General features: G+C 41.3%; 1 protein-coding gene across 1 annotated transcript; it reads left to right on the top strand.

Annotated features, from left to right (window-relative positions):
• Positions 1 to 1052: 1052 nt before the first annotated feature.
• slc37a3 (solute carrier family 37 member 3) lies at positions 1053 to 14064 on the top strand. Its single transcript, XM_039791557.1, has 14 exons — positions 1053 to 1142; positions 3822 to 4047; positions 5250 to 5364; positions 5473 to 5565; positions 6172 to 6255; positions 6493 to 6638; positions 7061 to 7157; positions 7248 to 7332; positions 7660 to 7868; positions 7983 to 8124; positions 9014 to 9115; positions 9276 to 9475; positions 9867 to 9932; positions 11167 to 14064. Exons 2-14 carry the CDS (start codon positions 3971 to 3973, stop codon positions 11257 to 11259), a joined length of 1509 nt encoding a protein of 502 aa, XP_039647491.1. The 5' UTR covers positions 1053 to 1142; positions 3822 to 3970; the 3' UTR covers positions 11260 to 14064.
• The last annotated feature ends 2409 nt before the right edge of the window (positions 14065 to 16473 follow it).

Raw genomic sequence — 16473 nt, 5'->3', positions numbered from 1 at the left:
TGGCTGTCCCTCTCATAGCTGACATGACCGGTGAATGAATGGCTTTTAATACTGACTGAGACTACTTTATTTCCATAATATTGCCTACTAGCTGCAGCGAAACGACTGACACATGGGACAGACGTCATTGTACATTATTTCCCTCTAAAGCTAAAGTTTGTTGGAATTCACATCACAACTGCCTCTGAGCCACAGTTGCTTATGCAGCTGTAGCATATCAGCCCACACTCCTTGCCCCAGGGTGTATATTTACTTCTATAGAAATGAATAAGAGAGTCCCAATAGGATTTGTAAACTACATACATGACAAGGGGCTTCTAAAAATGTTGCATCCAAAGAGAAACTAACTACTTTCAGGCTACAAATGAACTGAAGTTTGTTTAATTGTTTTGTTGCTGTGTTATTTATGTGTTCTTTTAATTGTAAAGTGTTTTATATATATATATATATATATATATATATATATATATATATATATATATATATATATATATATATATATATATATCCTTGTTTTTCACACTAGTCTTTTAGCACGTTAGGTTTGCGCCACGTTACACTTCTATGCACTACACTGCTTCAACAAATAAACATTTGAATCCTTCAATTCTTTAATGGTATTGTTGATTGTATATAATACATTTTAATACTAATAATTACATTATTAATTTAAATTAAATACCAAAAAAACACATATTTAAACATCGTATAGAACCACCCCTTAACATATGTAGGCTACACATATAAACTGAGCAAACTAATGTTAAAGGCTTACCAGAATTTCAGTGCTGTCCAAGTTCAGTGCTGGGTCCCTGTTGCAGTGTCAGGCAGTGAACTGGAGTATTTCTAACAAGTGATTTTGGCGGGGCAGTTTTAAAACTATGTAGAAATCTGCCTGTAGCCGATGATGCGGTAGGTTGTCTCTAACGTTACCCCACAAGTGGCACAGTGACAGGTGAAAGCTGAACAGCTGCTGTCTCCTTATTTTGTTAAACCTGTCGTTCCACTCCTGTCCTGCTGGTGGCAGCAGTGCGCCGCTGTGCTCAGCGGACAGCGACGCGTCTGTTACACAGGAATCCACAGTAAACACAGACTGTCGCCACACCGAGAACAAGCCAGCTAACGATTACACGAGCAGAAAGGTAAGAAAACGCTTCGGGGTTTGTGTCTGTTTATTTAAAGCTTGGAACTGTCACTGCGAGCTGTTTGTTTGTAGACGTTTGTTGTGACTTTTAAGTGTAATGGACCCCGGAACTGGCTACCCTGTCATCAAGTATAACTAGCTAACGTTGGGTGCCTTGTCACTCTGTGGGGCACGGATGGACAGAAACTGTTCTGCAGGAGCAGTAGTGGCAAATGCTCCCTCCAACAACAATAAAATGCTGTCGAAAACAAATCGATTTAATTGACTGGATATTCATAGGCGTATTGTGAATAAAAGACGAGGTTGAACAAGCTAAATCAAAAGTCACAAAAAAACAAACAATGAATAAACGAGAGGCACGAACTAGCGCCCGTCTGTTCTGTAATCTACAGAAATCTGATGGCGTCCTTTTGAACAGCAATTCTTGCTTTTATTTTCCCTTTTAGTGTTGTATGCTGTATATACAGTGTACCACATGTCAGTTATTGTATCTGCAGGGGTTACAACATATTGTTACCAGGCACCCTACCATTATGCCAGGAAATCATGTTTACCTTGAGGGAGTTTCAGGTTAAGTAAACCTTATTATCCCCGTGGGAGCAATTATTTTAACAGCCCAGCAGAGCATACAATACAGCAGTTTATACCCAAGGTGCACAACATAACATACAGATTTACTTAAACTTTTGCAGGTGAGCATTTACCTGCCTTTAACGGCCTGCTTGAACTGACAAGGGGTTGTGTTTTGCAAAAAGGATAGGGAAATATTGAGTTACAAGCAGTAGTGTGATGTAAAGTACATTTACTCAGGTACTGTACTTAAGTACACCTTTGACATTTTGTACTTTTCTTGAGTCGTTTCTTTTAATGGCACTTTCTACTTCTACTCCACTACATTTCAGATGGAAATATTGGACTTTTTAACTACAGTTATTTGATAGCTTCAATTACTAGTTAGAAATTAAGATTTTTTGCAAACAAAAACAAAAATTAAAGTCTCTAGATGTCCTCAGGGTTGGACTCTTATGAATCCTGAAAAGTTTTGAGCTGATGGGGCAATGTACACTTGAGTTACACCCACTTCCTGTTTCGTTGGCGAAACGCACAAAATGGCCACCCCGCCACGGCCATGCCCTATGACGAAAAGTTTTTCTTTTAATAACTTTTCATCTTTAACGTCTTAAGATGGCACAGACCAAATTTGAAATCTCTAGGAGGAGTTCGTTAAAGTACGACATGCGGAAATGGCAAAAAACGCACTATTTTCAAACTTTCAATTCAAAATGGCGGATTTCCGGTTGGGTTTAGGGTATGGCTCCAATGAGCTTTTTTGTACGTCTTGACATGATACATATGCATGCCAGATTTTGTGAGTCTACATCAAACGTACTGCAGGGGCTCAATTTTGTAAGTTTTGTAGGGGCCGCTAGCGAAGCATTTTTTCACGTCTATCTACGAAACCCTTAAAATATAAAAAAAAATGTACCAGACCTAATGCGTGTGCAAAGTTTGGTGAATTTTTGAGTATGATCAGGTCCCCAAAAAAGCGATAAATTGCGCAGAAAAATTCCTTCAGTTTCAATAGGGCCTTTGCCGCTATCGGCGCTCTGGCCCTAATAATCTGTACAAAAACAATAGGTTCCTCGCACTTTCGTGCTCGGGCCCTAATAAAAATAAAAATCTTAGTGAAAACAGTAGGGTTCCACAGCTCCGCTGCATACGTGGTTCCCATGCCCCTTCGGGCTTGAACCCCAAATTAAGCTATCTAAGTGTATATTACTTTATACTTGACTTTCATATTAGTGTTTCTCAGATGAATAGTACATTTTGGCCTCTGGACCCCAAAATCAAACCATAACCGATCCACATAAAATACACTTTCTTTGTCAATGTCTTAAAAAAACAATAAAGTTAGTCCTTTCAGTTATATGCGTTCAGTCGCTGTGCCAGTTTTTCACTCCACAGAAATTTCTGGTCACATGAGTTTAATGAGTTCCACACTGTGAGGCATACAGATTTTAAGTTTAGGGGAAAATGCTGCGCTGGTACTGGATCAGTACTCGAGGCATCATAATCAGGACTGAGTCCTGTGCAAACAACATGAGGCGATGCATGGTCACAGCTGAACAGGCACGTGGGGGAGGCGGAATGGTTTCATTGGCTGTCAGTACACTGGGTCCATTGATACCTGTGGGAGCCAGTGCACAGGCCAACATTCAGACCCGATGCATCTATTCATATTCGTCTTTTACCTCAAAGGGATGGATACTTTCTACAAGCTAGTATTGCTTGTAGTCCAGGATTCGGCCAGGACTGGTAAAATCAGGTATCAAGTGTTATCCATCACGTGATCACTACCATCTTTGGTGAACTCAAACACTGCACACTTAAACTTTAGGAAATTGCACAAAACACTGCGTGGTCATCTTTAAACCTGGGATGTGTGGTGGTGGTTGTCAGGACCAAAGGGGGTCTTACATGAGTTTCACTGCATGTATGTCCTTTTTAATTTTCTCTCGTACATAGTTGTTTTGTGTTCTCTTAGTCATCCAAGGACTAATTTTATGTTTTTGCAATTATTTTGTACAAACTGTCCTGTTATCAATAATGAGCATTAGTGCAGTTCAGTGTTTTAACGTTGGTTTCCAATTCCTTCTTTTCTTTGTGGTTCCCCTAGTGATGTGCTTGTCTCATCTGGCATAGTGGGACACTATAACTGAACCCGCTCCCTGTCCTGTTGCTGTTCCCCCTGAAGACATCCACCACCACCCCCACCTCCCTATCTCGTCCTCCACCTCCTCTTACCTCCCCCCGGCCGCCCCTGTGATGCCTCCCCCGTGCTGTGGCTACCTGTCACAGTACACTCATCATCATCTGGTTGTCTTCCTCCTCACCTTTTTTAGGTAACTTAGGGTATTTTAAATGTCTTCCTCAAACCTGCTACCATTGTAAATGCTAGTGCCTAGATGACCCTGTGATACCAGACACGTGCTCAGAGTACCTGGAAACCCAAATGAGGGCTAGACTGGTACAAGTGACCTGTCCAGTTTGACTTTGTAAGGCTTTTGTTTTTGTTTCTTAGGATTGTCTTTAATTAGCTCGTTGCTTTATTGCATATTCATTGGAAAGAGTCACAGGGAAGATGGGAAAACGACTTTTCACCCAATTTTCACAGCAGTTTTGAAACAGAAATCTCCTCTAATTAGCCCTTCATAGCCCACTGAGCCACCAGCACAAACTACAAGAAATCAGTGGCGTTGAATAAGTGGATGCCAGGTGTGCAGAGAGACTGAATGGATGTGTGCTGTAAATGTGGGTGAAAGGTTAATGGTGGCAACGTTTCCGAGGTCAGACGAGGTCAAGATAACATGGACAATAAGTAGTGATTTCCAATAGACAGCAGGGTTACTACACAAATTGAAAAAAGTCTGAAAGTGGTGAAAGTAGTGAAAATGAATTTAAATTTTTTTTTCTCATTGTAGAAGAAAAATATCAAAAAAGTGAGAAAAAAGGAAATTGTGCATTTTATAATTGTTTTTGGTATAATCTTGTTTAAAACATGTTTGTGTGTTAATATATTTCTACATTCATCAACCCCAGTATATGAATTATATTACTATAAATGTTTATTTCAGTCAGTGCCGTTAATCTGTAATTACAGTAGATGTGATTAGATAGCACACGTCTGCAGCCATGTAAAAACACTGCAGCAGGTAGTAGCGCACAGTGAATACTGCTGTTCAGTAGAAAAAAATGGGCTTGTGTTTCTACGATAAAGATGTTGATGTGTTTCTTGTGAATTCTTTCAGCAGAATTTAACTGTTACTTTGTTTGGAATTTAGCCTTCTGCATGCCTTATGTGACCTTTTGTAGCTTTTTAATGGTATTATGTAAACAGTTGCCATTTTATAAACCATGTAGCACTTGAACCGATGTGAAACAAAACAAGAAATATTGTTCCAGTATATTAAACGTGTGTTCAGCATCCCCTCCAGCTGAACTTTGAACTTCGACCCGTTTGTTCTGCATGGATAGTTTAGATGCATCTCTGTCAAATCCCCCGTAGCCTTTCCTTGCAGAGTGAAACTGTTTTCTGTCTCTCCAGCTATGTGTTGCTACATGCGTCCAGAAAGACGTTCAGTAATGTGAAAGTCAGCATCTCAGCCCAGTGGACACCGGCTTTCCAGAATGGCAGCGCACCAGCTTTCTCTCCTGGCGAGGTACCGAGCACCAGCAGAACGGAGCGGGGTGACAGCCCATAAACATTCAAAACCCCTGCTGTAGATAAACTGCATTATAATTAACTGTGTTATCTCTGACTGTCCCAGACATGGGAGGAAAATCGTCTGTTTGAGGATGAAGAGCAGGCCACTTTGTTCCTGGGAGCTCTGGACTCCATCTTCCTTTTTTCATATGCAGTGGTGAGCAGCGAACGTGATATTCTGGGTTTAAAGCTATAGTGCGCAGTTTCTGTCGCCCCCATGAGGAATTCTAAGTAATGACGACAACACTGTCGGCGCATCCGCATGACGCAAGCCTTCGGTGATCACGCACCACCCCCCACCCCTTCTCCATGCAGATGCTAGTAGTGTTTAACACGTTAAATCAAGGAGGGCACAGAGGTTTAAAAAAAAAAAAAAAAAAAACATGATGGACTTTTCACAAGATAATTATCTTGTAATATTTATGTCCTCTTCGTCTCCAAAGCTTAACGCTGCTGTTGTCCTTTCTCAGCGGAGACGTAAAACGCATCACCCAAGCTTCTGCGCGCAAATGTCGCTGGACTACACCATTTTGTAAACATAGCCATACTGAGAAATACAAAGAGAGAGTCGTGTGGAGCCAATAGGCTTAATTAGCTTTGTAGCAACTCGTTTGGCAATGGCTGGAATGGAACGGATGTTCATTAATATAAAATAGTCACGCACTATAGCTTTAACAAGCTTCCTAGAGTAGCGACTTCCCCCACAGATATTGTCCTCTTAATTGTCAGTTGGGGTCACTTTGTGTTGGTTCTGTCCTCAAAGGGTCTGTATCTCAGCGGTGTGATTGGGGACAGAGTGAACCTGCGCTACGTGCTCTGTTTCGGCCTGTGTGGCTCTGCTGTAGTGGTGAGTACATAGACCTTGTGTGTGTGTGTGTGTGTGCGTGTGCGTGCGTGTGCGTGTGTGCGTGTGTGTGTGCCTTGATACACAGGGTACTTTGTTTGTGTCAAGTCTTTACATTTAGCATGCTATCCATTTACAGTTTCTTAATTGAATACTAAAGACCAGTTAGCATTTGTTCCCAATACACTGCTTTTTGTATAATAGTTTGGAAAACAACTGTAGCTGTCTGTGTGTTTGCAGGAGTTTCTGTTTGGCACTCTCACCGAATGGCTCCACATCTACAACGTCTATCTGTACTGTGGCCTGTGGGTGCTGAACGGCCTGCTGCAATCAGCTGTCTGGCCCTGCGTGGTGGCCGTCATGGGCAACTGGTTCGGCAAGGCTGGGTGTGTGCCATTTCTCTGTTTACAGAACCTGCATTTATGTAACATTGCTTCGAGCATACAACTGCAACATCAGTCCAGCCTAAAAATATTGACTCAGGTTTGTGTCTGTCAAGTGGAGCTTTATGATACACACACACCCACACACCGAAACGACTCGCACAATGGCGTCCATTCACCAGTGCTGCTGCCAAAACATAGACTCCATTTAGACTCACTTTTCCTCAGTGGCAGGACTTGTGAATACATAATGTAAACATAATTAGCTGAATATAAAAATAGCCAAATCACTGAGCTGTCTGTGACGTTTTGAAGTATGTTTTTTTTTTTTTATCTGGAATTGTATCAGAGGGCATTTTTAACAAAAAAAAAAACCTGCATATTGATCAGTTTTTCTAATCGAACTGCGTGATGTTGTTTTCCAGCCGTGGCTTTGTCTTTGGCCTGTGGAGTGCTTGTGCCTCTGTAGGCAACATCCTGGGGGCCTTCCTGGCTTCTAGCGTGCTCAAGTATGGATATGAGGTAAGAAACACACACATTTATTAATGCCTTTTACTATAATTGTCTCATTAACTAAATGCTAACATGATGTACCTATGTTGCTGTGTGCAGTATGCCTTCCTGGTGACCTCAGTGGTGCAGTTTGCCGGGGGGGTGGTGGTGTTCTTCGGCCTACTTACCTCCCCAAAAGAAGTCGGTAAGGACTGCAAGGAACATGTAAAAACAAATTGTTTGTGTACTTTCAGTGTATTTAGCTGCATCCCAACATTACCATAAAATGCTGTTCAGGTGACAGTATTACACATAACTGTGAGAGATAAAACCCTAATTGTGCTTTAATGTGTGTGCACTTGGCATGGGTTTTTAGACAGGACCGCCCAACTCTATGTTCACTTTAAATTGATTTTCCCATGGAAGCCATTTTGAACTTGAACTCTGCCCGAAATAGAAACCGTTTAGTGTCTTGATTGCATAAATTGATTGCCGATCTCCACAGCTTGAATGTGTGTGTTGTGTGAGTCAGGTTTGAGCTTGGAGTCAGAGACTGGACTCAGTCCGGTGGAGAGGGACACAGACAGCCACAGGCCTTTGATGAGCGACGAGGAGGATGAGGCGGAGGCGGAGGCGTACGCCAGACAATACCAGTCAGTTCAGCAGCCGGACGAACCTCTGGCCGAGGCTCCTCGAGCCATTGGCTTCTGCCAGGCTTTCTGTCTGCCTGGCGTGCTACCTGTGAGTCCACAGCTCCCAACAAGTCACGACAAATTCATTTACAAAAGGGCTTTTAAACAAACCGTTATTGAATGATGCTAGTACATGTCGACTCGGTGTCTGTTTGTACTGCAGTATTCCCTGGCGTATGCGTGTCTGAAGCTGGTCAACTACTCCTTCTTCTTCTGGCTTCCTTTCTACCTGAGCAACAACTACGGCTGGAAGGAGGCCGAGGCCGACCGCCTCTCTGTGTGGTATGATGTCGGAGGAATCATCGGTGAGTGGCAGGCAGATTTATTTTATTTTTTTTGCATTTTCTTCCATCCTAATAATAATCATAAGCCCTATTCGCACGGGATTAGTATTCATATTAAGTAAGACTTATGTGTACCATGGGAGTTGGAGGCACGCAGAGAACAGGTCGGAGGACGGCCAGGGTCGAGGCCGCTATACCGCACTTGGGTCGGGGTTCGGTGTCTTTTTGGGCCAGGCCCGGTAGAGGCTATCAGAGGCGCACACCCTATCATTAGGCCGCAACAGGCGCACAGGAAACATAAGCCTTGAAATAATGATATACGACCCCCGACAAATCACAGACACGTACGGGACTAATGTTATCTCAGGACCTTGGTGTTTGGCGAAATACGGTAGGCCATTTGCGGGGTAATTTTTACTTGACAAATTACAGACATGGCCGATTCGCACTGGATTAACATCACAGACAACCTCAGTAATTATTCCAAATGACTCGAGGTCGGCAGGTAATACTAATCTCGTGCGAATAGAGCTTTAGTCTCATTGAAATTAGTTTTTTTTTGTACAGTAACAAAATAAGACAGAAATAACACATTGCATTTAATCTCAACCAAAATGATTAAGTAATATTTTATAATACAAATTCAGACAAGTCATTTCTTGAAGTGCATTTTGGGGTTTAGTTTATAAGTAATATTCTCTGATATGACTCTCAGCAACCACAGTGGTTGTAAAACAGTGTTTGAGCCTTCATAATTGTACAGGTCACCAACAACAAAAAGTCCGTAAAATAAGACATCTCTCCTCCTCCTCCTCCTCCTCCTCCTCCTCCTCCTTTGTCCCCTTCATACAAAAAACGTGCTTAGAGTTGGATGTCTTTTTCTCATTGTGTCTCTGTTTCTTTGCGTCAGGAGGGACCGTTCAGGGTTTGATTTCAGATTGCATGGGAAAGAGAGCCCCTGTGTTGGCCATGAGCCTGGCACTGGCGATGGGAGCCCTGATGGGATACAGCCGTGAGTACAGAGTTCACCATTAGTGGATCAGTCGATCAACAGAAAATCAGTCGGCAACAATCGACGAAAACCCTCATATTATAAAGATGATGGTGGCATTATTACCATAGTGTCACAGTTCTACTCTCTCTCCCTCTGTTTCTCTCTCCATCCTTCTCAGGCTCACCGAATGACCAGGTGATAAACGCAGCGCTGTTGGCTACCACTGGCTTCTTCATCGGCGGCCCGTCTAATATGATCAGCTCTGCCATATCTGCTGACCTGGGGAGACAGGGGGCTCTGAGGGGCAATCAGGAGGCACTGGCTACTGTCACTGGCATAGTGGACGGAACAGGAAGTATAGGAGCTGCAGGGGGACAGGTGAACAAAAACTACAGGGCGTTTCATGAGCAAAACTCTGTTCGCTATACAAAACAAATGCATTAAAACAGCAGGAAAAGACAAAATGCTATTACAGAATAAAGGATGCTAACGTTGGTTTTCGATGGGTCTGCCCAGGTAAAGTTGATGCATGTGGTTCTGTGTGCAAGTGTGTGCTTTACCATGGTCAGTGTCTCTCTGTGTTGTGTCACGGTTTGTCAAGCCACACTTGTCCTGCCGCTTTAGTCCATTCCCAATAGAGCCAATATACTGCAAGGAATAAGATTGACACAATATTTGTATATTTTTGTAATGAAATCGCATGTTAGGTTATGGAAATAGTCGTCGACTAGTCATCACTGACCTAATTTATGTCTGTGTCATCCTCTAGTACCTGGTGTCCCTGATTGAGAGCAAGCTGGGCTGGATGTATGTGTTCTACTTCTTCATCGTCATGGTAAGATGGTTTCCTGAAATCGCAATAGGCTTTTTTACCGGCTATGGCTCGAAGGACTACCGCTACGGCGACGACAGTTAAGTTTAGGAAAATAGTATTCAAATTGTATTATTAGATTAGATTGGATTTTGCATAATTTTGCATTATTTCCGGTTGTAGCTGTATCCCTTCTAGCCACAAACCTTTTAACTGAAGACATTTTGACATGTCACAGTAGGGAAAGCACAGGTGTAGATAATAAGTGTTACTATGACAAGTCAAAATGTCTGCCATGAATAAGGTCTCCTGCACACTGCCTGCGTGGCGTGTCTGTTGCGTCTCAGCTGTGTGGCGGCTGCGTGGCGTTTTCTGTGTCTTTGCACACCAGAAACATGTCTGACGCGGCGCTGCTAGCCTTGTCTGTACACATGTATGTTTCCCCATTGATAAAATGAAATAATAGCGTGCCGTGTTCTTCAACTTCATGTTAAACATAAATACATATTGATTTGATTACAGCAAAGACAACGTCGGCAGTATTGACGGCAAAATAGGCTACAGAATATTTTGTTCTATATTGATAGGTGCAATATTAGAAAATCGATAATTATTTTTGTCTTATTTTTTTTTTAAATGACATTTATATCTGCATTTATGTCAAAACCTAGAGACTTTCAAACATCAAAATGTCATTTATTAATATGTATTCGTGTCAAAATGACATATAAACATCTTTTCGTATTCTATTTTGCCTGGAAACGCTTCCAACACGCTTGCGTGTCACGTGAAAAACAGGCGTCGATCCTGTTTCTAGCGTGCACGCGTTATCGAGCCGCGCCTGAGACGCAGACCGGCAGCGTGCAAGCTCTAACCTGTTAACGTGGGAGCCGAAATAAAAACGGACACACCACGGAGCTGACACGCTTACGCCACGCAGCCAGTGTGCAGGAGCCCTAAGGTCTATCTTAAAGGTGTTTGTTTCTACAATACATTGGCATGAATATTACCTTTTTAATTGCCAATTCTGAAGTATACAAATATATGTTGCATGTTTTGCACAAGTTTAAAATCAATTTTAATTTAACCCCATATTTTTTAGTTTTTTGGTGTGCCTCTTTCTTTTATCTTCACTTGTTTGTTCACTGGTGGAAACATGGGTGCAACCTTACCCACAGCAACACTTCACTTCAGCATGTCATTGTATAACGTTTAATTAACAAAACCCATTGTGTAACTTTGCGTTCTGATGTTACAGACGGGGTCCAGCATTGTGTTCATCATTCCCTTGCTCTTTAAAGAGGTGCTTGCCATGTGGAGAGACAGACAAGCGTTGCGGCGCCAGCTGTGAACACGTCAACATCTGCCAGCCATAATGTTCCCACTCTTATCAGTGGCAACACAGCAGGGCTGCTCACAAACAGCTGCTTTTAGGTGAGTTTCGCAAGGTATAAAGATTTGTGGGACGTTCTCACAGCCACCGTGGTTTAAGGTGACCTAGAGTTACAGAGCCACCAGTTAAACTCCCACAACGACCAGCGTTTGTCTATTAACACCCATGTGAGCAGGCACCGAGTCTTTGAGCACAACTCTGAAATCGTATCCACTCACTAAAAGCCTAGAAATGCAAATGCACACTTCTTTTAGCGTGAATCCGAGGATTTCTAGGTTGAGCTGAACTGATCGAAAAAGGCTTTACAAGGGACCTAGCTGTCCAGTCTGTGAATTCAGGCCTTGCAGGGCCATCACAGAATGTACTACTGTATATATTTTAGGATTTAAATTTATGTAAAAACCTTTTTAAAAGAGATGCTCCTAATTTAAGTTCAATAATGTTTGGCCTTTTAGATTAGAAGTTCTTAACTTAAAGACCCCTTTGGGATAATTTGGGTGTCAAGAGTGTCTAAAGAATGTGAATATGAATTGTAATGTAGAAATTTTATCGTCAGCTTTTGTAGATATGTATGATCTAGGGATGGGCATGATTAATCGACGATCGATAATTGATTATTAAGAATTTTGTCTGACGTTAATTTGTCATTGATTAAACTAATGCTGGTTGCGTTGCGTAGTGTGAGTCTTGAAGCAATTAAATTAATTTCACAGTGTGGCAGCAATTAAACATTTTACCACTCTGGGGCAATATTTGACTCCATACTCAAGTTACCTGGCTGCGAGTTTCCGTTTTGATTTCAAAAGTAATCATGAAGAGGACACGGCGAAGTGTGGCGTGGGACCTTTTTTTTTTTTTTTTTTAAACGATTTAGTTCACGGCAAACACTGAGATGCCGTGTATAAGTACAACACGGCCACGACTCAAATGATGTAGCCTACCCAAGGGACCTGCAAGTTCATTGAGATGGATATTGGAACCAGCATATCACATTCAGTCACGACGTACCATCACCAGACTGGTAGAAACTCACTAGGAAGAACGGAATAAGGTTCCCCAGGCTGGCCAAGTTAGCGCGGAGGTACCTGCGCATCCCAGCAACGCAGGTGTTTTCGGCGGCTGGACTATCAGTCACCAGGTAGCGGTCGCGTCTCACCCCAGATGATGTCAACATGCTTATCTTTCTCAACGCACATCAGTAGACTGGTGCAGAAGTTGTATCTGAGTTAGCCTACTGGTTATTTTTTATTAGGCTTTGTCCCGTGCCTTGGATAGTTTTGAGTTACATTCTGTTTAAGAACGCCGGCTCGCAGCTACAGGTTCTGCTGCTTCAGAGCGCCGCACCGCAGCGCATATATTTATAATCTATATCTATATCTATAACGTCCAGTTTAACTGCCACAAGTTGTTCTTCTTGTAATTAAGATCTCATCGAGGAAAAACACGCTGTATTTTTGTATTTTCATTGTATTTTTAATTTATAAAAAGTTAAATAAATAATGAATTTTAATATAAAAATATTAATGATTAATCGATAGTCGATCGTTAATTCTCCCGACGATCGACGAAGAAAATGTAATCGAATGCCCATCCCTAGTATGATCTTTTTGTTGTTTTCGGTCGAGATAATGAATATTGCACTGTAGTACAGTAGGCAAAGTCTGGAAGATTTTAGTGAACCACTCAGATCTTAGCTTGGTTTCTCTTGTGTACAGTGTTGTGTAATCAGGGTTAGAAGCTATACTGTCTGCGGGGACTGGTTCTCTCGATTCTGTGTATGTGTCAGTCACTGATTGATTTACTGTATGCTCATTCCTTTTTCAAGTTTTAGTGTCTTAAGTCACATGCAATTGCCATGAAAACCCACATGTGATATGTGATATAAACACAATAAGAAAAATCTACCATTGCCTGACCCATTAAGTTTACAGTGTAGCATGCCTAATGCACTTTAAAGTGTAAACTGCATACTGACATTGCAGAAGAGACACATGTTGCCTGTTTGTAGCAGGAGCTGCACCTTCTCACGGTTGTTTGGGGAACTTGACTGCCAATCTGTGTCTGAACAGATTTAAAGGCCAATAAAGGTAAATTACTCATGATCAGGGTGGGCAAAGGTCATACAGTATAACACCAGCCATATGCTAGTTAATAATTGGGCAGGTTGTCTACTTTACTAGACACTGCGGTCAGTAACCAGCCATCATTTTGGGGGAAGATTGTTTTGGTTCAAATCAGGAAAAAAAACTAGAATATGTAATTTTTTTTTTTTTTATTATAATTTTTTTTTCTTTCAGCCACTGTGGCCAGTAGACACAACATTTTAGTTTGCTCTGTTGCATGTCGACCATTGAAAGTACTTTTAACATCTGTGACAGCAGGGCATCTTTGTATCATCATTACTGGTATGAGATGTGTTTCTTATGCTAAACCAAGAGCACTGGAGCATAAAATGAGACTACACCTCCGATGTCTCTGAACTTGCAGAGTGTAATAGAATGTAAATTGAAATGTTTGTGGAATGTGTAACCCTATCTGTGGTGTATTTATTTTGTTTTATGTACTTTTTGAGTTTTAACTTGTGTAAATGCAAATTTTCCTTTTTAAATAAATGTAAGGTACATTTGGCAAATTGCGAGTTATCTACAGAATATTTCAGATAAGATAGTGATGGTATCGGTGGATTTTTATTGTTTTACAATTTTGGTCTTGTAACTGTTTCCTTTCTAAACTTTATTTATTAAAGCGCTCATATTTTGCTCATTTTCAGGTTCATAATTGTATTTAGAGGTTATATCAGAATCATGGTTTCATTTTCAAAAAAACACCATAGTTTTGTTGTACTGCACATTGCTGCAGCTCCTCTTTTCACCCTGTGCGTTGAGCTCTCTGTTTTAGCTACAGAGTGAGACCTCTCACTTCTGTTCCATCTTTGTTGGGAGGCGCACATGCGCAGTATCTAGGTAAGGACAACCAGCCAGTCAGAAGCAGAGTATGAGGGCGTGCCCTGACAGTACCTAGGTAAGGACTACTAGCCAGTCAGAAGCAGAGTATGAGGGCGTGCCACGTTAGCAGCTAGGCGAGCATTATAACGTGTGTTACAAAGTGACGCACGTTCATCACGGAAATAAAGGCTGGACTACAATAGAGCTGTTTGGAGCAGTTGGTGAACAGTGTTTTCTGTTGGAGATGGTAAGTCCCTTTGGGATGGACTTTTTGCTTTTTCACTTTGTAAACCTATAATGTGCACAAAAAAAAGCTAGATAACACAATAAAGGAAATGGAAAAAGCCAAAAAGCATAATATGAGCACTTCACGACACAGTATTGCCATAGGATTGACTGTGCAGTTACTTTAAAACCACCAGGGGGTGCTATTACACACAAGAACCTGCACGTTTCAACCATCCTTTGCTTCTCTTAATACATCTATGCTCACAACACTTAAAAAACAGAGTGGAAACAAGAAATTCAGACCAGTATTTTGTAGTTTATATCAATATCATTAATTTTTTTATTTTGAGCACACTATATGAAATCAACAATGAGAAAGGCAACAATGCCCCAACAACCCACCAATATATTTTCTTTACAATTATCAAAAAGGATTTTGATCCCATACAAATACACTTACATGTAGCAAGGGTACATGAACCAGCATTAAATAACAATGACAAATCCCATACAAAGATTATCATACACTCACATGCATATACAAAGTTATAACAAAAAAACCGCTACACTTCAATATAGCTGCGACAGGCGAAGTTTGCTTGGGCACAGTGAGACACTAGCAGATTAATCTTGACATGCATCATTTTAGTTTTCCACCCAACAGACTTGAGGATTACTACCGCCAATTAATGTTAGAAACTGGGTCTAACAATGTGACAACTCTGATTGAAGGAAAACATTTTTAATAATTACAAATGTCAAGTCATTTCTAATCTGTTTCTCAGTGAGTATTTGTATGTTTTTGTCTTTTTAAAAAGATTACCATAAAAAAGTTCTCTTGTCAATGTTTAAAGTAGTGCAAATATGTAGTTCCAGAAACAACACAGTTATATCAAGAAATATGGGGAATTTATAATTATTTCCCTAGACTCAAAATAAGTTAATATACTTTGAAAGTTTTGTCTGTGAAGATAGGTGCACACAAACATTGTCACACACACACACACGCACGCATCAAAAGTTGGCAAAAAACAACAACTTTCAGATAGCCATATTTGCTATTTTTAGATCTGTGAAATATCGCCTTGTTGAGCCATGAAAGATAACAACATGATTATGAACAACTACTTTCATGCCCATTTTTCGCAGATTGAGGCGTTTGGTTCGTGAAAGAGAGACTGAGAGACTTTAAAGGGGACCGACAAAAGCGTGTCTGAATCACAGGCCGCTTGTCTGGGTAGAAAAAGAGACCCTTTGATCCAGAAGGGGTCGGTGACATTTTCTGGTGAGGGTTCCTTTTTATTACAGTTTGTCCCTTTCCCCCACACCACCACCATTTCCTCTGCTCTGTCTATTTATGGGGGAGCAAAGTGAGGCAGCGAGAGAGGGATAGAAAAACAAAAGCTGCCTATACCCCCACGGCACACACACACACACACACACACACACACACCCCACACCCCACCCCCCATTTTCCTCTGCTCACTGCTGACACATTGACTCTTTTACCTGATGCGAAACGAGACACCGGTTGAGTGCTGAACCTCGACCGCTTTTACCACAACAAAATAATAAGCCCCCCTTGTTTCTGTCTCTCTTTCGCCTGCAACCTGAGCTACGTTGGTTTTGTTTGTTGTTTTTTTGCAGTGAACTTGTACGTAACTTGTTTTGTTTTACTAAATCACTTGATGAGGTAGTAAGAGTGGATGTATCCAGATTATGGCTTTTTATCCATGTACAAATTAGAATGACTGTAGGTAGGGAGAAAGAAGTCAGCACATCCTATTTGAGTCACCCAAACTGCGTGTTGAGCAGTTGTGGTGTGTTTACACTATATATTTGAAGATCTTCTGACCCGTGACAGAATACTGACCTCGCTCACTGAGTTACTTGTATAAATGATCTGTTTCTAATTTAACAGCACGGCAACTTCTCTTTGGTTCAACTGCCTCAGCTGTTACAACTGTACCTCAAGACAAACACCAAACCAACATAGTCA

Source organism: Perca fluviatilis, chromosome 23 (genome assembly GCF_010015445.1).
Source record: "Perca fluviatilis chromosome 23, GENO_Pfluv_1.0, whole genome shotgun sequence".
Classification (NCBI taxonomy): domain Eukaryota; kingdom Metazoa; phylum Chordata; class Actinopteri; order Perciformes; family Percidae; genus Perca; species Perca fluviatilis.
Note: the sequence above shows the minus strand (reverse complement) of the source record. Positions and strands in the feature narration are given on the sequence as shown.

Bases quoted from the DNA above. Each gene is read 5' to 3' on its own strand.
- slc37a3 (XM_039791557.1), top strand. From the start codon at position 3,971: ATGCCTCCCCCGTGCTGTGGCTACCTGTCACAGTACACTCATCATCAT. The intron at 5,566-6,171 runs GTGAGCAGCGAA...CTGTCCTCAAAG, and splicing joins TCCTTTTTTCATATGCAGTG to GGTCTGTATCTCAGCGGTGT. The intron at 7,333-7,659 runs GTAAGGACTGCA...TGTGTGAGTCAG, and splicing joins TACCTCCCCAAAAGAAGTCG to GTTTGAGCTTGGAGTCAGAG.